The sequence below is a fragment of the Phocoena phocoena genome, chromosome 12 (genome assembly GCF_963924675.1).
Source record: "Phocoena phocoena chromosome 12, mPhoPho1.1, whole genome shotgun sequence".
NCBI classification, from domain to species: Eukaryota; Metazoa; Chordata; class Mammalia; order Artiodactyla; family Phocoenidae; genus Phocoena; species Phocoena phocoena.
In genome coordinates, this window is record NC_089230.1 from 51088455 (window position 1) to 51115308 (window position 26854).

General features: G+C 43.6%; 1 protein-coding gene across 1 annotated transcript in view; it reads left to right on the plus strand.

Moving 5' to 3' along the window:
- The first annotated feature begins 1186 nt into the window (after nucleotides 1–1186).
- Nucleotides 1187–26854, plus strand: part of SCML4 (Scm polycomb group protein like 4) — a 57909-nt gene continuing 32241 nt past the window's right edge. The window contains exons 1-3 of the mRNA XM_065889029.1: nucleotides 1187–1342; nucleotides 20914–21043; nucleotides 23204–23404. Of these exons, the coding sequence (XP_065745101.1) occupies nucleotides 1187–1342; nucleotides 20914–21043; nucleotides 23204–23404 (487 nt within the window). The remainder of the gene's footprint in view (nucleotides 1343–20913; nucleotides 21044–23203; nucleotides 23405–26854) is intronic.

Below are 26854 nucleotides of genomic sequence, written 5' to 3' on the forward strand. Positions count from 1 at the left end.
GGATTGCTTCTATAGTCTTTTCCAATTCTTTCAGCAGCCTTTTGAGAAAGAGCCTCTCATTTCCACTATTAGGTATCACTAATGCTCAGAAATGAATTTTATCACCTAACATCACCCCTGAATTAAAGTCTAAAGTTCTGTCCCACTTGTCACTTTCCTGAACATTCCAGGAAATGTGATCCTTGAGCTCATGATACAGCTGCGTTCTCTAGGTTGAGGTTGATCAACTACCTCTTGCTGCAAGATTTAGCCAACTTTACTTGAGAAGCTTATTATAAGTATTTTTAATGCTAAGCATATTATAGTACGAGGGGGAAAGGATTTGTATGTGGTGAACAATTACCCATAGTCCCACTATCTTTACCATTGGCAGCATTTTCGCACGCTTCCTTCTAGTTTTTCACCACATAAATTTTTGCAGAGTTGAAATAACTTTTATGTGCAATTTGTGTGATGCTTTTTCACTCAACCTCATGTTATTAAAAATATTGTTAAAGGCTTGTAACTAGTTGACTGTTTTATTCTGTAGATATATTAACCATTCCCCTATTGCTTGTTATCGGGCTCTATCCATTTTATTTTTGCAGTTCTGAATCATGTCAAAATGAACATCTCTGTATGCAAATCTCTGTCCACATTTTGATAGGAGACATAATCAACATTAATCCAATTGATTTGTACTGTTAAATTTCTTTCATGGGAAAAAAAGGGTCATAACCATCTGTCACCCAACCAAAGGGTAGGAGTGAATGTGAGAAAATGGTTGTGTTTATTTAATACTGTTATTATTTCAGCTCAGAGTTGAACTGAGGCACATAGGTGAAGTTGTCTCCTTGCTGATGACACCATCAGTTGTGCTTGTTGCTGGGAAGCTGTTGTCCTCTTCACCTAGCCAGTATCTTCCCTACTTCACTATAGTCCCATGGAAATTCACCATCCTTGAAATTATACCAGGAGCCCAACAACACTTTAAAAGCTCCTACTGGTGCCTGGCTCTCTCATATTTGGTTTTCCCCTCCCTTAAGGGGTAGGTATGGCCAAAATCACCAAACCGGATCCATGTTTGCCTTGCAAACCAAACAAACTCTTCTGTTTTTGTTTTGCTTTGTGTCTGGACTAATTCTTAGCACCTCTTCTGCCTGTGAGCGATTTGTCACTTCCTTCTGTAAGACTGGCACCAGCAGAAATGCAGTCTCAGAGGATCCCGGGGAGAAAGCGAGGCCGACCCCCACTTCACTCAACACCTATGAAGATGGCAGTTCATAACCTTTATTCTGCTTCAGCTGGTTCTTTACCAGCAGTGAAGATCCCAAAGAAAAGAGGGCGGAAACCCGGGTACAAGGTATGGCTCCATCATCTCCTTTCTCCAAAGTGCAACTGGGCTGGGGCATGGCGCTTGGGCAGAACTCCAGTGCAAAATGTGATGAGAGGTTGGAAACTGGGTAAAGACAGGGTGAGAAATAAGTTTCTCTCAATGAAGCATGTGACAGACGAGGCTTCATTGTTGCAACGTGGCACACAATACATGCTGTCGCTGTCATGTGCATTTTTACAAGTGGAGAAAGCAAATTACACCAGATGGGGAAAGTTGTAAGGCGAGCAGATTTTAGGGTCATAGCTAAACACACATTATTAAGCCTCGCATCTCAATGAACATTTCAGACACTGAACTTTCCCCTGACTGTTCTTATGAGGGCGGCTCTGGAAGCCACTTTCCAGAACTCATTTGTCATTAATTTCAGTAGAAACAGATGATGTCCCTGAGACATTTAAATTAATAATGCGAGCAAGCTAGTGTCAAAGGTCGTGAAGAGTTTTCCCTAATAGAGCCTCAATAAGGGGACTCGTCATGAAAATTCAGGGTGTTAATTCATAGTTTCCTGCTTACAAAAGGCGCTGACATCAAGATTGGCTACAAGGAGACATATCAGGCAAAATGAAAATCCTGTTACTCTTTCAAGAATTAATGATTTGGCGAGGCTGTGGGGTGGAGAATAAATTCTCTGATGTAACTGAAATCACATAAAACAACCCAAACCCGAGGGAGAGCTTCTCCTCTAAGATGTTTTTGAAGAGTCTGCTAGAGAAGAAAGATCATTGAGTTGTTTTCCATGAGCCTTTCGGGCATTAGAAAATGAGCTTCAGAAGTTTTCCTTCGTCTATTTTTCTAGAAGTAAAGAGCTTATGTTTCCATCTTGAGATCTGAATACGCAAACCAAAATGCAAATTGGCAATTAACTCCCATATATTTAGGAAAATGTATGGAAATTATTTCATGTCAGCAGAAAGACAAAGCTTCCGGAAGAATTGGTAATGAATTCAGCCTCTATCCCTTTGGTTCTCCACAGTTCTTCCAACTGCTGGAAAATAGACACAATAGGTAGGGGGGAGGTGACTTAAAGTTATTTGGGGGTCACTGGTTTTAGTAAAAGAAGCTTTTACTCAGCCAGCTCTTGAAGCAAAGGCTTCTGTCACTGGTTATTTTTTTAACAAAGAGAGCTTCCTTTTTCTCATGGGTGCACCGGTTTCGGAATTGTGTCTCTGAAGCTGGCCCAGGGCAGGTCTCTCTGCTCAGCTACCTGTGCAGTTGCTGGGGTCTGGGAATTGCATCTGGAAGGCTGGAGCAGGGCAGCCCTTCTGTTTATAGAGCCAGGGAGTGAATCCAGGATCTAAAGAAACACACTGAAAAATTTTCTCTCCTATTTGGCCTTTCTCCTGCTCCCCTGGGAGCTGTGACCCAAGAAAGAAAATTACCGACAGACACAGCATTTCTGGGGCCAGGAAAAATGGAAATTCACTCTGTGGAATGAACCCAACTTTGCAATTTTCCTGTCTCCTGAAAAAGGCAGTTTTCAGTTCTCCTAACACTCAGAGACAGCTCAAGGCAGGAAGAAAGCTTTGGAGACAGTTAGCTGACATACGGGCCCTGCACATGGCAGGTGGATCTTATTCCCATGCCTCACAGGGTGTCTTTTCTGGGGACAACAGGCCACAGCTCTTCTTTCAGTCCACCTCCCATATATTTGAGGAAATTGTGGGAATTATTTCAGGCCAGCAGCTTCCCAAGCCATGGGCTTCGTGTTCGAGAAAAACGGCTCCAAACTGGGTGCCAGTCTGTATGCAGTCCCGACCCACTCGTGGTGACAGGAGCAAAAGGTCTAAAGTCTTCAGAAAGCTAAAATAATTCCACCTAAAGGATCAAACTTTATTCGTTTTTTTTTTTTGGCTGTATTGGGTCTTCGTTGCTGCACATAGGCTTTCTGTAGTTGCAGCGAGCAGGGGCTACTCTTAGTTGCGGTGCATAGGCTTCTCATTGTGGTGGCTTCTCTTGTTGTGGAGCACAGGCTCTAGGCACGCGGGCTTCAGTCATTGTGGCACGCAGGCTCAGTAGTTGTGGCGCACAGGCTTAGTTGCTCTGTGGCATGTGGGATCTTCCTGGACCAGGGCTCAAACCTGTGTCCCCTGCATTGGAAGGCGGATTCTTAACCACTGCGCTACCAGTAAAGTCCCAGGATTGTCCTTTATTCTGAAATATCTGCTTCCTGCTATTTTTGTGTTAAAGTTTATTAAGTGTCGTATATTGTAAGGGTTTGGTAATCCTAAAAATATGTCCTTACTTGGCAAAGCAAAGTTAACAATGTATTAAGTCTCTCCAGTTTTATTTTGACAATTTCTTAGACCCCGAAGCCCCATTTTACCAGTAATGAAATGGTTTTAATTGTGGAGATGCTAGCAAGGAAAGTGTACAGTTTGATTCCATTTACCAAATGGCCACTCATTTGGCAATTTTAACTACCTGGGACACAGCTGGGGAGCCAGAGTTGTTAACAAAAAATCCTGAGCAAGTGAAATAAGATATTACTTGGTCTACCCTTAAAGATCTTGTATTTTATTACTAAGAAAATGCTTCCAAACCCTTCCTCAGTGTCTGTTTACCTTTATTGTAGATGCATTTCTTACAAGCTTGATTATTGCAGTTTAATAGCCTTTGATTTGAAGGGGAAGATATTTTGGGGAGAAGATTGCACACACAGCTGGATACTGAAAGTATAATTATATGATATCATGTTAATAATTTAGAACAATAAAATATACAATAATATTATCAGTTATAAAATTATAACACTATAACTTTATGTCAGCACATTATTATATTTATATTAACAATATTATCTTAATAAAATGATAAGTATTGAGCCAGGAGATTCTGAGGATGCCTCGTTGTACCAACTGTATCATAGGTTTGTGCTGGTTGACATTTGTCTCTTCTTACCTGGTGCTGTCCCAAGCTGCTCTGTCAATCACCTCTGTGTCCCTGCACGTGTGGAAACTCTCTCTGGTCCAAGTATGGGTATAAGCCTCTCCCTTTAAGGCCCAAGCACAGCTAACACAGGCTGTGATATTTAACCTCTTCTCTGAGTCTTGAGAGTAACATGAGCAAATTATAGACAGAAAAGGAAGGGTTTAACTGGCATTCAGATGTGAGTGCTCCAGAGTTCATGGCTCATTCCTCCTCCCAGGGCCCATCTGACCGTGTCTCTTGGCCCCGGCCTGCAGCCACTTTGCTGGGGCATGCTTGCTGCTGTGAGTATCATTTTATGGCCTTGCTGCCCCCTTCTCACCCCAGTCAAAAGAAGGAAAAACTCCTTAACGTCATATTTTCTCCGAAGAGCCATACTCTGCCATGAAAACAGCTTTCTTCATTATAAAACAGAACATTTACATCTCAGTTTGAAGAATCATGCTGTTGATTTAGGTCCTCAGTTCAGAGACTCTCCAAGGTCAACAGGTGGATTTTCCTTACATTTCATGATGAAGGAGCCCATGGAAGTCTTTTTAAAAAGATAAAGAGAGAGGGTCTGCACCAGGGATAAACCCTAACTTGCATTCAGTAGACATAGCTGATTATAATGGCTCCAAATAGCGGGATTTTCAGCTTCTGTGTCTTTATGATTTAAGCAGGAAGAAAAAAGTGCCGGTTTTTTAAGATAGCCATTTGTCCCCGGTACACAATAATAATAAATAATACTAGTAGCAATAATAGTCATAAGTAACACTTACTGAGCACTTCCACATTTGAGTCTCTGGGCCTAAGCACTTTATATATATATTTCTTATAGATCCTTGATGATTTCATAGTGAGAGAAGTCAGAAAAACTGCAGGAATTAGGCATGAGCTAACCATGCCCCGCAGCCTGAGGCCACATACTGTCCGGCCAGCAGCCCTCTCCACCTCAGCAATCTCTTTGTATTACTGTTCAGAATAGTATTTGTGTTTTCTGATTCAAAAAAGAGTAGATTACTTTCTGTCTGCTCTGTTTAACTGGCTAAGAAAAGTGTAACATGCTCTAGAAAGAATATCATCTCTGAAATATTAAAAACAAATAGTTTATATGTTCTAAAATGTTAATAATTGTATCATTCAGCATACAAATTCAGCTGCTGTAACAAAGGCCAAAGAACAGTGGCTTAAAGAAGATAGAAACGGATTTCTCTCTCATGTTACTGTCTGGGAAGGCCATGTGGGGCTGATTCGATGACTCCACCGTGTGGCCGACCCAGGCTCCTTTTATTTGTTAAGTTTTTTTTTTTTTTTTTTTTTTTCCGGTGTGTGGGCCTCTGACTGTTGAGGCCCCTCCCATTGCGGAGCACAGGCTCCGGACGCGCAGGCTCAGCGGCCATGGCTCACGGGCCCAGCCTTTCCGCGGCATGTGGGATCTTCCGGGACCGGGCCACGAACCGGTGTCACCTGCATCAGCAGGCGGACTCTCAACCACTGCGCCACCAGGGAAGCCCCAGGCTCCTTTTATATTGTTGCTCTGCTATCTTAAGACACAGTCTCTACCTCATGCTCTAAGGTGGCTCCTCCAGGTCCCACCATCCCACTACTTTGGCCAGCAGAATGGGGACAGAGGTGGTGGAGGGCACGTTGTTCCCCTTTAAGGGTGAAACCTTCAGAGTTGTACACACCCTCACACTTGCAACTCACTGGCCAGGAAGTGAGTCACTTGGCCACACTTAGCTCCACAGGAGGCAGGAAAATGTAGTGCTGAGCGACCACGTGATAAGCTGAAATCCAGGGATTCCATTAGTAAATGAAGAAAGGAGCATGGATATTTGGGAAGAGCCAGCAATTTCTGCTAACTATTGAAAGGACGGTCTTCCGTTAACTGGTAAATTCACTTTATAAAGAAAGTAATTTTCTAAAGAGCGAGAGTAAATGCAGCATTTTGTTTTGTTCCTCCTTTCTTATTGTCATCCTTCCCCCCCCCGAAAAAGTATGTGTTCTTGGCACTGTGTAACAAGGACGTCAAGTTAACAAAAATCTCAATTAAGAGAATGTTCAAACTTGAGTAGAAAGGGTTTGTTTGTTTGTTTGTTCCAACATTTGTTTAAAGCCTCTTTCTAAAGTGTGTTTTCATTATAACTGTTGAATTGGCTTCAGTGCGTCTTTGATTATCCAGATCTTGTATTGCCTTAAGAGTCATAGTTAGGAACACTAACGGCAGCATAATAGTGTGGAAGAGAAGAATCGATATCTAACCTTTCCTGTGCTTATTTTCAAGATCCCCCTCTTGCTGATGGTGCATATGAAGTACCACCTGTGGCCCGTGAGGGAAATGACTACAAAGGCACTAGGCAGGGGCCATTCCCTTGGGCTGAACGGTGTGCAACATCTAGGGAGGGGACGGTGTCTCCTGGGGTTTTCTGTGACCCTCCTGCCCTCAGCCCAGGGCTGGAGCAATGGTCAGGAGTGAAGCTAAGCAGTGTATCTGGGACAGCGGTATCTGGTGAATGTTTCCTGACCAGCATTCTGAGTGTAACTCAGACATGAATGTTAGTTGGTATTTTCACTTATGTTAAGGAGTGAGAGAAATGTAAACAGTGAAGTTGTATGTTGGAATTTCACTCATTTGTCAAGGATGTGGTTGACTTCTTTGCTGAATTGGATAATAGTTTGTGAAAACAAAAAATATTTGTTTTTTCATTCTATTTGCTGTGTAATGGCTACAGACAAGACACACTTTTAAGTTTAATTTGCATTTTTAATATTTTCTCCATCGCTCTCTTAAGCCTATAGGTCAGCACAACAGTAAATCCAGCCCTATTTGTAGCATTTGCCAATTTCCAAGGTGTAAATATTCCCAACATGGCCAGTTTCAAGGCACCAATGTGACTTTCCTGAATGTGGAGTTGGTAAAAGATGTGCTGTAGAATCACTCTTGTACTCTATTTCCACACAGATGCAACAGTAAAATAATTAGAAAGTGATGAGTTTTGAGTATCTATTACCTTTGTTCTTAATATATTTTAAAAATTAATACTCTACGTGTATGCACTTTAACTTTTAATAATTGCTGTGTTTAACAAACAACTTGCAATATTCCTGAAATTTTAACAATCACCTCTTGTGAACCAATAGAAGCTGCTCCACCTCCCCGCTGCTCTGAGCTCTGCTATGTGCAGGATGCCTGTGAGTGTATGTTCCATATCCCCACTCTCATCTTCAGGGCTGACCCCACGCCTGCTGGTGCATAGAACTTGGCTCCCTCACCAGTTTCTGTAAGAAACTCCATCACAATAAGCATTCCTTGAAATGTGTGGTCTCTACTAAAGATGGTTGGAGTCACAGGGCAGCATCGACATTCATTAAATACTTCACATGGATGGATCTGTTTTTCTGCATCCCACTTTATCCAATGATGATGGTTATTTTTGTTTTCCTTTTTCTTCCTTCTGTCTCCTCGTACTCACGGAGTACGGGCTTCACGGGCTTCCCTGTCTCCTCTCTCTGCCGCCCTCTGTCAGGAGGAAATTAACCCATTCTTCTCAGCCCCACCCAGGCAGGATGGTAGCACCACCTCTGCCTCCATGCACACTAACCCTAGGGCGGGGAACTGTCTCTTCTGGGGTTTTCTGTGACCTTCCCCGCCCTCCTGCCCTCACCCCAGGGCTGGAGCAATGGTCAGGGGTGAGGCTAAGCAGTAGGCCTGGGGCAGCGGTATCTGGTGAATGTTTCCTGACCAGCATTCTGAGTGTAACTCAGATATAGATGTTAATTGGTATTTTCACTTATGCTAAGGAGTAAGAGAAATGTAAACAAGGCCAAAGGATACTGGCTCCTCCATCCCTCGCATGTTTAATCTCTCCCAAGGGAAAGGAGAAAAAGGTGTGGGTAAACCCAGAAACAGGCTGACTCCTCGGAATGGAATTAGGCCATTGGCCACAAACTTCTTGTTTTTGGAGCTGATTTGCATTTCCAACAGGCAAGATTTTTAGACTAAAGTCTAACGTTAAATACGGTGAGGTATTCAATTTTCCCTAACCCTGCTCCCTGAATCTCCGCAGAACCATGAGGGAGTTTTCTGTGAAGAAAGAGAGTGAGCCTAAAGGAGGAGTGTGCCCCCAAGGAAAGCTATGGGCAGGGACGTGGACAAAGCTATCCTCGAATGGTGTGGGAGAGGAAGGAAGGGAGAGAAAACATGATTTTTAAAAAATAGAATCTGGTACATCAGTTTCCTAGGGCTGCTGTAACACAATACAACAAACTGGGTGGCTTAAACAGTGCAAATTTTTAAAAAATTTTATTGAAATATAGTTGATTTACAATGTTGTATTAATTTCATGTTAGATATACATATATATCACTTAATATATATATATATACATGTTAGATATATGTATTACTAATATATATGTATTACTGAATATGTATATTCTTCTTCAGATTCTTTTCCATTATAGGTTATTATAAGATATGGACTATAGTTCCCTGTACTATATAGTAGGTCCTTGTTAATCTATTTTATATATAGTAGTGTGTATCTGTTAATTCCACACTTCTAATTTATCCCCCCCCTCCTTTCTCCTTTGGTAACCATAAGTTTATTTTCATGTCTGTGAGTCTATTTCTGTTTTGTGAATAAGTTCATTTGTATCATTTTTTTAGATTCCACATATAAGTGATACCATATGATATTTGTCTTTGTCTGATTTACTTCACTTAGTATAATAACCTTTAGGTCCATCCATGTTGCTGCAAAAGGCATTATTTCATTCTTTTTTATGGCTGGGTAATATTCTATTGTGTATATATACCACGACTTCTTTATCTATTCATCTGTCGATGGAACAACAGAAATTTATTGTCTCACAGTTCTGCAGTCTGGAAATCTGAGATCAAGACCAGCCAGGTTGGTTCCTTCTGAGGGCTGGGAGGGAGGATCTGTTGTTGCAGGCCTCTCTCCTAGCTTTGGGGGGCCTCCAGTGTTCTTTGGATTGTGGATGGCATTCTCCCTGCATCTTCACATTGTCTTCCCTCTGTACATGTTTGTCTGTGTGTCCAAATTTCCCCTTTCTATAAGGACGCAGTCATATTGGATCAGGGCCCACTCTAATGAACTTATCTTAACTTGATCATCTGCAAAGACCCTATTTCCCAATAAGGTCACATTCACAGGTACTGGGGGTTAGGACTTCAACACCTTTTGGTGGGGAGACACATTTTAATCCGTAGCATCCAGTATAATAATCTTTATCTTGTAACTAGACATTTAGTCCATTTATATTTAAAGTAATTATTGATAAATTTGGGTATAAATCTATGTCTTATTTTCTGTATTCTATTTGTCTCACTCATTCTGTGTTCCTTTTACCTGTCTTTCCTGCCTTCTTTTGGATTTTTAAGCATATAATTCTTTCTTTTCTACTTCTTGAAGTTTAAGCACTATGTTTTCTATTGTATTACTGATTGCTCTAGAAATTATGGCATGCTTACGTACTAGAGTTTTCTAAAGTTAACCTTACCTTTGCTTCTTCCTAGATCATACAAGGACCCTAGGACACTTTAACTCCATTTATCTCCCCACTTCAATATTACTGTCGTCACACATCTTAATTCTTTTTTGCTTTTTTAATCCCTCAAAACAATTATTTTTGTTTTGTACAGTTATTTTCATTTAGATTCACCTGCTTATTTACCACTTAAAAAAATTCTTCATTTCTTTTTGCATATCATACATTCTACCTGAAATCACTTTCCATTTCCTGCAGTACATCTTTTAGAAGTCCCTTTAATATAGATCCTCTAGTGATGAATTCTCTTAGCTTTTGTTGTCTGGAAGTACTTTTATTTCATCTTCACTTTAGGAAAAAAATATTTTTGCTGGGTGTAGAATTCTAGGTTGTTAATTTCCTTGCAGCACATTGAAGGTATTATTCCATTTATTTTCTGGGGCCCATTGTTGTAAAGAACTCAGCTCTCCATCTGGTTTATGTGAGTGTTCCCTGGCAGGTTTTGTATTTTTAAGCTAATTTTAAGATTTTTTTCTTTGTCTTCAGTGTTCTACAATTTCATTCTGTTGTGTCTACCTGTGGATTTCTTTTTTATTCATCTTATTTAGAGTTTGGTGGGCTTCCTGAATCTGTGGATTAGAACTTTCATCAGATCTGGAAAATTCTTAGCCATTCTCTTTTTAAATATAACCTCTGTTCCATTCTTTCTGAAACTCTAATGTTAAAACTTCTCATATTCGCATTGTCTTTTAACCTTCCCTCAATAGTTTTTATCTATTTGTCTCTATGCTACTTTTTGGTGAATTTCTTCTGACGTATCTTCTGGCACACTAATTCTTTCTTTAGCTATATTTAGTATGCTGTTAAATCTGTTTATTTAGTTTTTAATTTTAGTTATTGTATAGAAGTTAAATTTGGTTCTTTTACATTTTGCTATGCTATTTTTTATAGTTTTCTGTTCTCCAGAGATATTTTCAAACTTGTTATTTATATCTTTATACATAGTATCACACTTGCTTTTAGAATCTAAGTCTGATAATTGAAATATCTTAAGTATTTTATTTATTTATTTAATTTTATTTATTTAATTTTGGCTGCATTGGGTCTTTGTTACTGTGCGCAGGCTTTCTCTAGTTGCGGCAAGCAGAGGCTACTCTTCGTTGCGGTGCGCGGGCTTCTCATAAAAAGAAAGAAGTGGTGGCTTCTCTTATTGTAGAACACAGGCTCTAGTCGCACGCGGGCTTCAGTAGTTGTGGCACGTGAGCTCAGTAGTTGTAGTGCACAGGCTTAGTTGCTCCACGGCATGTAGGATCTTCCCGGACCAGGGCTTGAACCCGTGTCCCCTGTACTGGCAGGTGGATTCTTAACCACTGTGGCACCAGAGAAGCCCAGTTTCTGGGGTTTTACTGCTGTGTGTTTTTATTGCCCATTCTTGCTTTGGTTCCTTGCTTCCTTGTGTGTTTGGGCTGTGTTATTCACTGGCTTTGAAAAATTATTTTGGGGACTTCTTTGAGGCCTTTCTCCAGAGATGATTTGTGTTTGTTTTTCCAGGTAACCTGAGAGCACTGCCAGATTGGGTAATTTTTTTTTTTTTTTTTTTTTTTTGCAGTATATGGGCCTCTCACTGTTGTGGCCTCTCCCGTTGTGGAGCACAGGCTCCGGACGCGCAGGCTTAGCAGCCATGGCTCACGGGCCCAGCCGCTCCGCGGCATGTGGGATCTTCCTGGACCAGGGCACGAACCTGTGTCCCCTGCATCGGCATGCGGACTCTCAACCACTGCGCCACCAGGGAAGCCCAGATTGGGTAATTTTTAAACTAACTTCCCAGGCTGAAGTTTTCTTGGTTGCCCAAGTTCTGTGAATTTGAGCTGCAAATCTGTGTGAGCTCTGGCTTGGTGGCAATATCTTCCCAGGGATTCTGCACACCCCCTCCCCCAGTGTCAAGGCAACTTTCCTTAGAGTCAGGTATGGGTTGGGTAGGGCAGGACAAGTTTACAGCTAGCTTACCCTTACCCTGAGGTTGTAGCCCTTTGGGTGAGCCCTGATCCATGGCAATTCCAAGGCCTAGATTTCACCTATATTTGGGCCCAATTATCCTTTATATATTGTTAGCGCCTCCATACTTTTACTAATCTTACATTTTATCCATTGTTGGTAGTTGTTTTCAGTTGATCCAAATAACATAGTTTTCTATATTCCCAGAAACAAAACTCCGAAGAAATTTAGGATGCCACATTTCTTCTAATCAACATTCAAAATATGGCACTGACACTGGTTTTATCTCAAACTCTTTAAGGTTTTCAGAAATAGTCTAATGCAAGATACATACACACATTACGAGTTGGAATAGAACTTAGAAACCAACAAGCTGGGATTTTGCAGGTGGTCCAGTGGTTAAGACTCTGTGCTTCCACTGCAGGGGGCATGGGTTTGATCCCTGGTCCGGGAACTAAGATCCTGTATGCTGAGTGGCAAGGCCAAAAAAAAAAAGCCAACAACCCTACCCACATTAATGGCTTTGGAAGATGAAGCCCAGAGACACTGAATGGGTTGCTCAGAGTCCCATGTGAGTCAGGGGCAGAACCAGGATTAGAACCCCAGCCCTCTCTGAGTCCTATGTTCTCACCACTCCCCTGCAGCTCATTGGGCAATGTGAAATCATGTCAGTTCTCAGTGTTCATTTCCCAGATGAGGAAATGTGGATGCTCGACTTCTTTTTCACGTCCTCTCCCAGAAGTTCTGCATAGAATATTTCCTGTCATATTCTGAAATTTTACTGCTTGAGTATTAGAGGAGGAATGTTTTGAACCTTAGACACAAGCCAGTGTTATGGCTTCCCCAAAGTTAACTAAACGAGCAACAAGTAAAATGCTAATGTTTTAAACTAATGTAATAAAAATATACTATCAAACAAAGTTTATGTGAATAAATCTAGAAGTTATCTTTGATTTTGCACTTTCTCTCTCTAATCACCTTAATTCCACCTCCAAAGTACACCTGAATCCAACCAATTCTTTCTGTTTTCACTACTTTCACCCTAGTTCAGCCACCTATGCGTCTTGCCTGAACCATATGATAACCTCCTCACTAGTATTCTTTTCTCTATTTTGCCTCTCCCCATCCATTCTCTGTATAGCAGCCATACTTAATTTTATAAAGTAAAAACTGGGTTGTGTCTTTCTCTGCTTAAAATTCTCTAATTGTTTCCATAACTCCTAGAATAAAATCCAAACTTTTTAATCTGACTGTATTTATTTACTAGGAGTGCTATAACGAAGTACCACAAACTGGGTATCTTAAAACAACAGTTCTGGAGGCTAGAAGTCCAAAATCAAGGTGTTGGAAGGGCCATGCTCTCTCTGAAGGTTCTAGGGTAGGATCCTTCCTTGACTCTTCCTAGCTTCTAGTGGTTGCCTGCAATCCTTGGTGTTCTTGGTTGTAGACATATCACTCCAATTTCTGCCTCCATTGTCACATGGGATTCTCCCTGTGTGTCTGTGTCTGTGTCCAAATTTCCCTCTTCTTATAAGGACACCAGTCATTGACATTAGGGCCCACTCTAATCAAGTATGGCCTCATCTTAACTTGATTACATCTGCAAATACCCTATTTCCAAGTCAAGTCCCATTCACAGGTACTGGGAGTTAGGACTTGAACAAGTCTTTTTTGAGAGGGACATGATTCAATCTACAACACTGACTTAGAAAACCCTCATGATTGTGCCCTGACCACCTAGCTAACCTCATCTTGCATCCTTCTGCCTCTTGCTCATAATTCCAGCCACTCTAGCTTCCTGGTTCTTTGACGAAGCCAAGCTTTAGGAGGCTTACACTGACCACTCTGTCTCCTTCGAAAGTTCTTTCCTCAGCCTCCCTCTTTTTTTTCCTATAAATTTTATTTATTTATTTATTGGCCTTATTGGGTCTTTGTTGCTGCGTGTAGGCTTTCTCTAGTTGTGGCGAGCGGGGGCTACTCTTCATTGCAGTGCGCGGGCTTCTCATTGCGGTGGCTTCTCTTGTTGCAGAGCACGGGCTCTAGGCGTGCGGGCTTCAGTAGTTGTGGCATGCAGGATCAGTAGTTGTGGCTTGTGGGCTCTAGAGCTCAGGCTCAGTAGTTGTGTCACACAGGCTTAGTTGCTCCGCAGCAGGTAGGATCTTCCCGCACCAGGGCTCGAACCCATGTCCTCTGCATTGGCAGGCGGATTCTTAACCACTGAGCCACCAAGGAAGCCCTCAGCCTCCCTCTTGTCATTCAGATCTTGATGTAGGTGTCACCTCCTTATCAGCCTACACTAGTCACCGGGTCCCTTTTTATCACATCTCCATATTTTACTTCTCAGAGTAGTACTTATCACAATTTGACATTTTTGTTGTGTTTCTTATTTGTTTCCTCCACTATGATATTACCTCATCAAGAACAATGACCTTATCTCCCCCATTTACAGATGTATCCTCAGCACCTACAACAGTTTCCCGCACACAGTAGGTGCTCAATAAATATTTGTTGAGTAAATGACTGCCTCATGGAATGAATTTTTTTCCCTTTTTAGACTTAGCTTAAATGATACAACTTGGAAAGGGCAGCTCCTGCCTAAGCAGTACTTAACGTACTGGGAACATTTCTTAAAGGGGATCGTGTGCAATGTGTAAGGTAGGAGGGTGGGCCTTCAAAGATTTGGGAAGATGTGATCCCAAGTGGGTAAGTGTAGAAAATGTAGATGGGTCCTAGAAGAAAGACGGGCAATTTCCCTTTCCTGCCATGGCTACATGAACAAGAAACTTGGAACTCATTTGTATTTCTGGAATTTCTAATAATAAAATCATAATACTAGCAGCAATAATGATCAGAAATACTTATTGAGTTCTCACTTTGCATTAGCCCTATGCTAAATGTTTACACTTCATTCTTGTCACATCCCTGTTATCCTTACCTTACAGATGAGGAAAGGTAGGCTCTGAAAGGCTAAGTAGCGAGACTGAGGACAGGGTTAGTGAGGCTCCATTGTATGCGCCTACTGCTATCCTGAACTTATTTTAGTTTTGCTTTGCTGCTTCATCCTCTGCTGGTGTGCAGGCAGGCTCTACACATCTTCATACTTCCCCCGACCACAGTCTGTATCCTTCATTTACCAACCTCTTGTTGTCAATCTAACAAATACTCTTTAGTCAGTACTTCTGTTTCTCCACACTTGCATATTTCTGGAAAAATACTTGAATTTTACATCAGCTGATCCCTTCTTCTTTAGTGTGCCCTGGCCACACATCTCAGTTTGCAGACAAATCCCCTCCCAACTCTGTGCAGTGATTTTCTAGCAAGTGTCTTAGAGAAGGTCTTCCCCTGAAGACAGCGGGAGCAAGAAACTCTCCAGGCCCATATCTTGGATCTGTGAACGGAAAAGAAAGATGAGCTGATCCCAGATTCCCCAGACCCTTTGGTGGAGACTCCAGCTGGCAGGGGCCGCCTCTTCCTCTCTGTTTGACCCCACCATGATGCTTTAAGAAGGCAAAGCACAGCCACTGGCAACCATGCCCTGGATGAGGAGTCGCCATACCCATTTGATCGAGGTTTTGAATTTCAGGTAAAGGTGCCAACTTTGCCAGCATCTGTGCAGGCTGTTGGCTTCGAAGGCCAAGGATTAGCTCCTGCATGTCAGAGCAAGGCATCCTGGGCAGCAAATCTTCTTCCAGTCTTACTCAGCCAAGAAAGAGGCCTCTCCTCCCTCCTTCCTCTTTATTTTCCCCAGTTTATTCTGCCAGATTCTGTTTTGAATATTTTTAAAATAAACTATATTTTAGAACAGTTTTAGGTTTAGAGAAGGGTTGCAAATATACAGAGGATTCTCATATACCCGACACCTAGTTCCTCCTGTAGCTAACATCTTACATTTTTATGGTACAGTTGTCACAGCTAGTGAACCAATAACAATACATTATTGTTAAATAAGGTCCATATTTTATTGAAATTCATTAGTTTTCCCCTATTTTGTTCCAGAATACATCCAGCATACCTCATCACATTTAGTCATCATGTCTCCTTTGGCTCCTCTGGGCTGTGAAAATTTCTTAGAATTTTCTTGTTTTTGATGACATTGGCAGTTTTGAGGAGTATTGGTCAAGTATTCTATAAAATGTTCTGCAACTTGGGTTTTTTGAAGTTTATCCCATGATTAGATGGGAGTTATGGATTTTTGGAAAAAAGATCTCAGAGGTAAGGTGCCATTCCCATGACGTCATATCAAGGGTGCGAACTATCGACATGGTTTATCACTGTGGATGGTGATCTGGATCCCCTGGCTGAAGTGGTGTGTGACCAGTTTCTCCACTGTAAAGTTACTTTTCCCCCCATTCCCATGCTGTCCTCTTTGGAAGGAAGTCACTATGTGTGGCCCACACTTAAGGAGGAGGAGTTATACTCCACGATAAAATATTTGGAAATTTTATACATGGGAGATCTGTTGATTCTCCCCATGTATTTACTTAGTCAGTCACTCATTTATGTGAGTATGGAGTCATGGATATTCACTGTATACTTTGAATTATAACCCACTACTACCCTCTTTATCTGTTGCTCGTGTTGCTCCAGGTTTGGCCATTGAAAGCTCTTTTAGTTGACTCCCGTGTCCCTATGACCTACCGCTCTCCCTTTTCTAGGTTACCTTACTTTTGATTCATTCTTTATATTAAGCAATGAGATAGAAATTTCAGAATGCTGAGTCAAAGGATATTCCTACTGATGATTTACCCTCTTACCAAAAGGATATTTTTTTAAAAGTCATATACCACCCACAGTTGCATGAGATTCCTTCTTTGTTCAAAAGTCCCAGAAGTTGTTTTACAGGTTGAATGAATATGTAAGGTTTTTCCTGCAACCAGCTGACTTATTCTAATCCCTTTAATTGCTTCACCTGGGCAGAAACTATAGGCAGAGGTAACAGCCAACTATATTATTTCATTGGCGGTGGGTTCAATGGACAGATCCCCCTCTAATAAATATTAAAATAGTGAGCGAGTATTAAGGTTAGGCTCATTATGGAGTTTACATAAACAGTAAACAGTGTCTGCTATCTAAGTCTTAGCTGCCGTCATCCTCTTTCTCATCATCATCATTGTCATTTTCCTCGGGAAGGATCACACGGATCTTTGTGTAATTTACTTAGAGAACACGGGGGCGGGGGGCGGGGGGGAAATGACTTACTAATCCTGTTTATTTTCCCCCACCAATATCGTTATCTGTATGTTGGGCGTTGAAGGGCTGTAAGCCTGTAAAGGAGGATTTAGCCAAGGTTCTTCCAGAGCCTGTTGACAGCCTTTGGAGACTGTCACCACCAGCCTCCATCACAGGCTGTACCTTCCTAGAGATACCACTCCTAGAGAGACCACCAGGGGAACCCTTGGTGCCTGACCTGGGAGAACAGGCAGAGTGGCCGCAGCCCTCTTCACACTTGGCAGATGAGGAAACCCTGCCATAGTCACAGTGACTGAGTCACAGGAAGTTTCCCATCTACTCTGTCCCACCACTGAAGTTTCTTTTAAATTATTTTTATAATACTTAGTATGGTATTGCTACATGATGAGCCTTTTAATTCTTTCAAATGTTAACTCAAATTAAGATGAACTATCTATTGTTAATTGCTGCTTCTGATTAATACAGGATCTCTAGCAAGAGCCCCAGACTCTGCGCACATACAGCCTTGGGTAGCCAACATGCTCACTTTTGGCCTGTCTCCTTTTAAATTCATTGCAATTAACTTAAATTCATTTCCGCACATCCCACTGTGCCCTCAATACTGCTCAGCAGCCACATTCCATTCCCCCCATGGCCTCCCACTCTTCTAGTTCATTAACCCCCCCTCCTCCACCCTCACACACAGCTTCCAGCATCACTGAGAAATTAGAAGCCATTGCAAAAGGCCTTCTGTAAGCTCCCACCTCCACATCCACCCAAATCCAGAGCCTCATATTCCTCCTTCCTTCCTACTGCAGTAGATGAAAAGTCCTCGTTTCTTTCTAAGGCCATAGCCCAGTTCATTAAATCTCATCCTCTCTCACCTGTTCAGAGTCTCAATGCCAGCAGTTCTCCACACACTCCCCCGTATCATCAATTTTTCCCTCTCTACTGGGCTATTTCCACCAGCATTAGAACATATTTCCCCCTTCTCAAAAGCAACAACAAAAAATCTTTTAAAAATTAGAAAAAAATAGGGCTTCTGTGGTGGCGCAGTGGTTAAGAATCCACCTGCCAATGCAGGGGACATGGGTTTGAGCCCTGGTGCAGGAAGATCCCACATGCTGCGGAGCAACTAAGCCTGTGCACCACAACGACTGAGCCTGTGCTCTAGAGCCCGCGAGCCACAACTACTGAGCCCACGTGCCACAACTACTGAAGCCCGCGTGCCTAGAGCCCGTGCTCCGCAACAAGAGAAGCCACTGCGATGAGCAGCCCGTGCACTGCAATCAAGAGTAGCCCTGCGGCTCATTGCAATTAGAGAAAGCCCGCGGGCAGCAACAAAGACCCAACGCAGCCAAAAATAAAAATGAAATAAATAAAATTTTTTTTAAAAGTAATTGTGATAAAAACCACATGGCATAAAATTTATCATCATAACCATTTCTAAGTGTACAGTACAGTAGTTTAAGTGTATTCACATCGCTGTGCATCCAACTTCCAGAACGTTTTCACCTTGCAAAACTGAAACTCTATACTCATTAAACAACGACTCGCCCTTTCCCCCTCCCTCCATCCCTTAGCAGCCACCATTCTTCTTTCTGTTTAAGTGCATTTGACTACTCTAGGTCCCTCATATAAGTGGAATCATACAGTTGTTGTCTTTTTGTACCTGGCTTATTTCACTTAGCATAATGTCCTCAAGTTTCATCCATGTTGTAGCATGTGTCAGAATTTTCTTCCTTTTTAAGGCTGAATAATATTTCCTTGTATGTATATACCACATTTTGTTTATCCATTCATCTGCTGATGGACATTTGTTGTTGCTGCTACAATGACTATTATGTATAATACTGCTATGAACATGAGTGTACAAATATCTCTTGGAGACACTGCTTTTAATTCTTTGAGAAGTGGAACTTCTGGGTAATTCTATTTTTAATTTTTTGAGGAATGCACCATTTTACATTCCCACCAATAGTGCACAAGGGTTGCATTTTCTCCACATCCTCATCAACATGCGTTATTTTAAATTTAAATCTTATTTTTTTTTATAGTAGCCATCCTAATGGGTGCGAGGTGGTATCCCATTGTGGGGCAAAAATCTTTCAATCCTACTTTTCCTGCTGCTGTGGCTAATTGGCCACTCCTTTTTAAGACAAGACTCCTTGCAAGAGTTGGCTTTACTTCCTGATCCAGTGCCTCTCTTCCCACTATTTCTTAAGCTTTTTCCAATCAGGTTCTCATCTCACCTACTGCACCACAGCCTCTCATGTCAAAAAGTTGCTATGTGGCCACTTCTGGTCCTCCACGTCTGACCGAGCATTTGACATGGTTGGTCACTCTCTTCTCCATGAGACACTTTCTTCATCTTGTCCCCGCAGTGCCATGCTCTCCTGCTTTTCTTTCTACCCCACTGGATAGAGTTCCTGGTTTCTTTTGCTGGTCACCCCTCTCTCTCCGACTTCTTCATATTGGAGTCCTTCAGGGCTCAATGAATGGATCCTCCTCTTCTCCACCTACCCTCAATTCTCTGATGATCTCATTCATTATCATGGCCTTAAATATCAACTCGCTACTTATGATTCCAAAATTAGATCTCCGTTTAGACTTTCCCGCAGAACTCCGTAGTCCAGTATACATACCTGCCTACTTACCGTCTCTTCTTGGATCTAAGCATCTTAAACCTGACATGTCCAAAATCAACCCGACCTTCCCTCGTTGTCTCCACTCTCCCCTCCTCCTTCCCCCACCTGCAAACTCCCTGGCCCAAACCCTCGGAGTCATCCTTGACTTCTTTCTTTTTCTCTCACACACCACATCCAGTGTGTCAGAACGTCCTTCTGGTTCCACCTTCAAAATCTGTCCAGAATCTGTCCCCTTCTCTTCACCTCCACTGCTCTCACCCTGATCCAACCTACCATCGTCGCTCATCTACTCCAGATTAGTGGTCCTCTCACTTTTGCTCCTTTCGTCTCTTCTCAACACAACAGTCAGAAAGATTGTTAAAAATGTCAGTTTAGATTCTGTAGTTTCTCTGCTCAGAAGAGCTCAGAGCAAAAGTCAAAGAACTTACAGTGTCTTGCAAAGCCCCGTGGTTTTACCACCTCTCCAGTCTCACTCTTGCCACCTTAATGTGGCACAAACACTCCAGGCATGCTCTGCCTCAGGACCTTTGCAGTTGGTATTCTCATTCACTGGAATGTTTTTCCCTTAAACACTGGTATGACTTAAATGAATGAATGTAGAATGGTTGGATAACTAGCAGTAGGAATACTATTTCTCCATGACTACTATTATTATTACATCCTAAAAATCCAGGAATCAAGTTAGGATATGGATGGGGATTGCATATACATTAACAACAGAATGTACACCCTTGCTACTCAAAGTGTGGTCCATAGACCAGCAGCATCAGCCTTTGATGGTCTCCACTGCAGGAAATAAACCCTGAGAAGCATGTCACCTTTTGGAAGAATGGCTCCTGCTGTCTCTTCTAGCAGGACCCAGTGATCTTTGTGAACAGAAAACTCAGCAGAGTGAGCAAAGCTTCAGGATTGGTCACTGGGTGGCTGTCAGGAAAGACCTGTCCACAGGAACCTCAGGAGCACAGGGGCTCAGGCTGGGAACTGTCCCCCACCCTGCATCCTGCACTCAGGAGGCTTATAGGCTGCAATTCCTCACACCTCTGTGTGTCCCACACCCTCTGCCTGACACAGTCACTTCCTGGGTGGCTCCACTGTAAGGACAGGGTGCAGAGCTGACCTCTAGGTGTGACCCAAACTTGAATCTTGATCATGAACTTGAATCTGAAGTTCAGCCCCCAAAGCTGCACAATAGAAAGGTGTGGAAGAATGACAGAGTAGCAGTGGTTAACTGAGCCCAGGAAGGATCCTGGGAAAGTGCAGAGAGCATCTCCAGATTTTCATTGACTCCCTGGGTTCTCTCTTGCAGCTCAAGTCTCGGGTTCTCATGACGTCTTTAGCCCTCTCACCCCTGCGGAGCACGCCGGAGCCCGACCTCAGCTCCATCCCTCAGGATGCAGCCACCATACCCAGCTTGGCAGCGCCACAGGCTCTCACAGGTAGGTGAGGCGAATGAACTCCAAGGCTGGGATGGCCTGCCCGCCAGCTAAATTTACTCTGTGAACTAGAGAGCTGCCACGGAGGTCGCTCAAATGAAGGATTCAGTGTGTCAGTTGGACAGTAGATAGGATGACCAAATTCTCTGAGAACAGGAGTTTACTGTCTCACAGCTTGGATTATTTAAAATTGATTTTCAATACATCTTGGGTTCAGCTGGTTGCTGTGGGTGGGTGGAGGCTAGAAAGAGTGGTTGGCGGCCCAGACTATCTTCAGAGCCGCGTTTACCTTGCATCAACAGCGAACCTGCTCACCTTGAAGAGTTTCTATCCCTGTGTTTGTACTTCCAGATCTCCTAAGGATCCTAATGCCCCTCAATCCCACCCAGTGCCTTCCAGTCCACTTCAGGGTGGAGCTCGCCCCAGTCTCCCTCATGGGGCATCCACCAACCAACAGTTCCATCTTAAAAGTAACAGCAGTTGGATGGTGTCTCTCTCTCTCTCTCTCTCTCTCTCTCACATACACACACACACACACATACACATACACATCCATAGTTCCCCCTCATCACAAACCATCCACAGCCCCATCCCACTTAAATCCCTCAGGGCCCTCCTAATGCTGTTAGGTAAAGGCCAGATTTTGTAGTATGGCCAACAAGGCCCTGCTCTTAGTTCTTAGGGCCCATCATAGGATCGTAGCATATTCTCTTTCCTTCTTCTGGAATGATCTTTCCTCTAGGGTCAACCTATTCCTCCCTTGCACCTCAGCTCAGGTACCTCCCTCCAGAAAGTGTTCACTAACTTTCCTGCCAAGGTTCCCAGGACGGGCTCTCCTAGCATCTCCCTAATGTTTCTTGCAGCCAAGGTCCCACATCACTTCCTGTGATTCTCTGAGTAGGTCTGTCTCCCCTTCTGGGCCCTAAGTTCTCTGAAGTCAGGGACTGTGTAGATTTTTCTCTGTAGGGCCTAGCACACTGCCTGGCATTAAGGTCCCTTAGCGATTAGATTTTCCTTAATCATGTAGGATTAGTTGAAGAAGGAAGCCTGGTAGAGTGAAAAGAGCACAAGCCATGACATCAGAAAGATGTTAGTTAAAATCCCTATTGCACCATTAATTACACTTTCTGAGCAGCCACTAACCACTTTTAACCTCAGTTTCTTCTTTAGTAGAGGAAGTAATAATATTTAATTCTCAGGCTTATCTTGAGAATCAAACAAGATAAAGGCTATACAGTGCCTGGAATATAGTAGGTGCTCAATAAAAACTAATTTTCTTCAACTTTGTTGTTACTGCTTAATCCTTCCAAAGTCCTAATGGTCTCCTCTTACAGTCCCTCTTTAACGCTTCTCTGCACTAGTGGCCCCCAGGGTAAGATGCTCATACCTGGGCTGGGGGCAGGGGGAGACATAAGAGGAGCCATTAACATGTGGAAGAAAATATGACACCTACTATTAATATTTCTTTTTATCTCATCCTTTAAAATTTTCTATTTTTTGGTTACATCTTTAAAATGTATGTAATACATTAATACGGTTGAGAATATATATAATCTATAAATAAATAAACACATGTTAGGGCATGTGGTAAAAATTTTTTTACCAATGGGGTATATTACTTTAAAAGTGTGGGGACCATTGGTTGGGCTCACCTAAATGGACTGCTGAGTGTTCATTATCCTGAGATTGTAAGTAGAATCCTCTTTAGAATTTCACCGAATATATAGTCTTTGGAGTAATTAGCAACATGTTGATTTTTTTTAATTACTGAAGGTTAACAAAAAAAATGGCAAACATTATATATAGCTTGATAGCTTCCTGGAAGGAAGATTTTGTGTATGTTCCCAGCACATAAATACATTTATATACATGGTCCACAATTGTCCATAATTGTCTACAATTCTGATTTGAGTACATCGGAGAGGACATGCCTATTTCTTCCCAACCAGGAGGCCTTTCTGAGAGCAAGCCCTGGCAGCTGGAGGTGATTGACTCTATTGCCTCTTTTACTTCTTAAGTTGGGAAGAACTGGTCCCACTTTGGCCTTTGCTTTCCCAAGACCAGGGCCAAGGGGACATGGCTGAGGCCTCCCCAGTGTGCACGGGAGCCGCCCCTGGCCTGATGTGCTTCGATGCTGAGGGCTTTGTGGGTCTGTTTCCACAGTCTGCCTCTACATCAACAAGCAAGCCAACGCAGGGCCGTACCTGGAGAGGAGGAAGGTACAGCAGCTCCCCGAGCACTTTGGGCCCGAGAGGCCGTCGGCTGTCCTGCAGCAGGCCGTGCAAGCGTGCATCGACTGTGCCCACCAGCAGAAGCTGGTCTTCTCCCTGGTCAAGCAGGGCTACGGTGGTGAGATGGTGTCAGGTAAAGCCCTGGAGCAGGCTGTATGAGGAGGGCCATGGGTGTGTCTCCAAAGAGGAAAATAGCTGTAATCAGGCTTGGGGGACTGTGGCCAGGGTCTGTCCCCATCTTCTGGGCTCCAGGGTCCTTAAATGAGCCTGTGTGCCGAAGGTGTCTCTTGGGGCTTGAGGAGAAGATACTTCCAGATCTGGATAAGAAGACTGGACATCTGAATCCTCTCCCTTGACTTGCCTCTTTCACCTCCCACTTACAACCCATCAATAAATCCTATTGTTCTAACTGCAGAATATATCCAGAATCCTTTCAGAATCAACTTCAAAATATCTCCAGAATCCTTTCACGATTCTGGTTCTTTCAAAATCTAAGTCAGATCTTGCCCCTCCTTTTCTCCAAACCCTCAATGGCTCCCATGTCACTCTGAGAAAAAGCCCACATCCTTACAAGGGCCTCCAAGTCCTATGTGACCTGGTCCTGGGAACTTCCTTGATCTCCTGGCCACTTCTGTTGAGTCCCAAACTCTGCTCTGGCCACAGTGGCTTCATTCCTGTGTCCTCCAACCATGCTCCTCCTGCCTCAGGGCCTTTGCACCTGCTGTTCTCTCTTTATGGAATGCTCTTTCCCCAACTGTCCACGTGACTTGCTCCTGGAGTTCCTTCAGATTCCTACTCAAATGCCACCTTATCAAAAAGCCCTTCCCTGACCATATGTCTAACACATCAGCCCTTGTCACTATTTATTCTCCCTTCCTCTGCTTTATTCCTTATTCATAGCACTTAACACCATGCAGGAAGTGGGGAAAGTTCATGGTCTAAACCCCACCTCACAGGACATTTTTTTTTTTTTTAAACAAGAGCCTTCAGGGTCAATCCCATCTCCCATTGTCACCACCCTCCTCCAGTTTCCACCCCAACCCAACAGCATCCAGAGGGAGTGGAAACTGTCACCACAAGTCTGAGGCAGAATTGGGAGCTCTGCCCCCTTCAAATGTTTCCCCTCAGAGGCTCTGTCTGTCTTACCCGAGGCTCTCCACATGCACAGTGGTTGTTACCACCTGCCCTTAAGCCCTGGAGCTCCAGGCCTTTGCAAGATGCTTTGACTCCAGGGGGACAGCCTGGTGTCTTCTCTAGCCCAGCATCATAGACACAGCCTCCATATCACCAGGGAAAAGGGATACAATTCCCCAGCCACAGGGCAGTGCAGGTGACCCTGCTGGCTGACTAAGAAAGGGTCGGGGAGAGGGGCCTTTAATGTGGCTACGCCCTGAAAAACCAAAGCATAAGTGTTTTATTTAACTCCAGATTGATCCCGAGGGCTTGCAGATGGGGAGATTTTTCCAACACAGCTTTACCAGCTCTGATTGATTCAGCCCTCCTTCTGGAGCTCCCTGTGAGCAGGAAGCTGGGTCTGACTTGCTGGTAATTGATTAAAATAGAACTTGGCAAGGTCTGGGTGCATGTGTCTGACCCAGGGTGACTTTTAAGAGACTTCAGCAGATGTGCGCAGAGACAGGACAAAGAAGTACTGCACCAAAGAGGCCAGGAGGAGAGTCCTGCTGTCAGGCTTCTGAGAGATCCTTGGCTGTTCTCTCTGAGAGCCAGGTTCTTGATCCTGGACTGCCCTCTGAGGTTGAAGGCCTTGTCCTTTTCCTTGCTAAACAGCAGGGCTCAAGACGCAGACCCAGTGCTAAGAGAAAGCTCCTCCTGTACCGTGTGTCCCCACTCTTGAGCAAATCCCGTCTGGGTTCTTTGTGGCCCCTGCCCCCCAAGCTGGGAGAGCTGACCCCGTTCTCCCTGCTCTCCTGCTCGGCTTTTCTGCGGCCTCAGGGGCCTCGGTGCTGGGGAGGAGGCTCTGCAGTGCCTGGCACCAATGCATGAGCGGGCAGAGCCCTGCCAAGTTTCCCTTGGCTGAAGCATTCCCAGGAAGGCTGGAGCTGAAGACTTGGTCATGGAGAATGCAGTAGCGCTGAGGGGCCTCCTCATGCCACCTCCTTAGGTTGTGAGGTGGCAAGGTGGGCATTCACGTTTCTGATGGTGATGTGGCAGCCCAGCAAGGTGGTGCTAGCCCCAAGGTGGTTTAGGGAGGGACTCAGGAGGAATAGTCAGACTCTCCCACTCTCCACCTAGAACCTGATCCTTAGGGCACTGCTTTCTAAACATCCCCATGGCACAACATGTAGAAAATGGTGAACACTGGTGCTGGCACCATGGGCTAAGGGAATTTAACCTGCTGTGGCTGGGCCTTGGGCCACCCCAAAGGCTGAGGGGGAATAGTATCGCAGTACCCATGACCCATTCCTAGCACACCTGTTGGGACGCTCTGCCTTAGTCACACTCTCCCAGAGGGGTAGATTTTGTGATCTCACAAATTCCATGTCTGCTTCCAGGAGGTGGAATTTTCCTACTATGTGACCATCCAGGCACCTCTGGGAATGTATACACACTGATTTATGACACAGGCCTGATGACCCAGACCTTCCTGCTGTGGGTTCAGTTTCCAGCACACCTACTCTTTCAAGGTATCGGAGGCAAGCAGTAGTGCCCACCTAAGAGGGAATTTCCAGAGTGTTTGAGTGGCCAGGATGACCCCCTTACTGAGCATCTAAGCAGCTCTTTGCTGGCTCTCCTAATCTGGAGAGTCACCTGGAGTATTAAAGTGACAGGCAAGTGCCACTTATAGGCCTCATGAGCTGGAAAAAAACGCTCTAGGCCTTCTCCTCAGTTTCCTCATCCATATTATGGAGTCATAACCTTTTCTCCACTGTCCTCACAGGACAGTCAGAAGGCCTAAATGAGGTGATAGGTGTGAAAGCTCTTGTCAAACTATAAAAAGCTACACAAAAGAAATAGATTGTTTTGATTTCTAATTTAAATGGGTGTGGAGTTTTTTTGTTGTTTGTTTTTTAGCTCTGAAATCAAAACTAGCTCTGGTCGCCCTGCCCCAGCCCTTACAGTGTGCTAGCCTTTGAGAGATATAGTATAAAAATCCAGGCTGCCTTCCAGGTGCTGGTGCTGAGGTCAGAGCCCCGGTGGGAGCAGAATGTCCTGCTGGGGATCTTTTCATGTGTTCTGCACCTGGGAGCTGCCGTGCGAGCTTCATGCAGCAGCAGAGGGCTGTGAGGAGGATTACAGAAAGAAACATGCTCTGGGCTGGAAGAACCAGGTGTTTCTTCTAAATTCTGGTCACCCTAGAGAAAATGAGTTTGATCTAGCATCACTGTGGAGACATTATTGTTCTTTTATAAAGACTCCTCCCCTTTAGGCTGAATGAACCCTGAACACTGTGGTGCTGTGTTAAGAGCTGGAGGCCTCAGTATGAACCCAGGTCTATTTGAATATACCTATATGTCTAGATCTAGACATATCTATCTAGACCTACCTATTGATCTAGATCTATCTATCTAGAGTTGCTTAAAATAAATGAGAGTATCTCATAGGGACACAGGAGTCAGTCTGT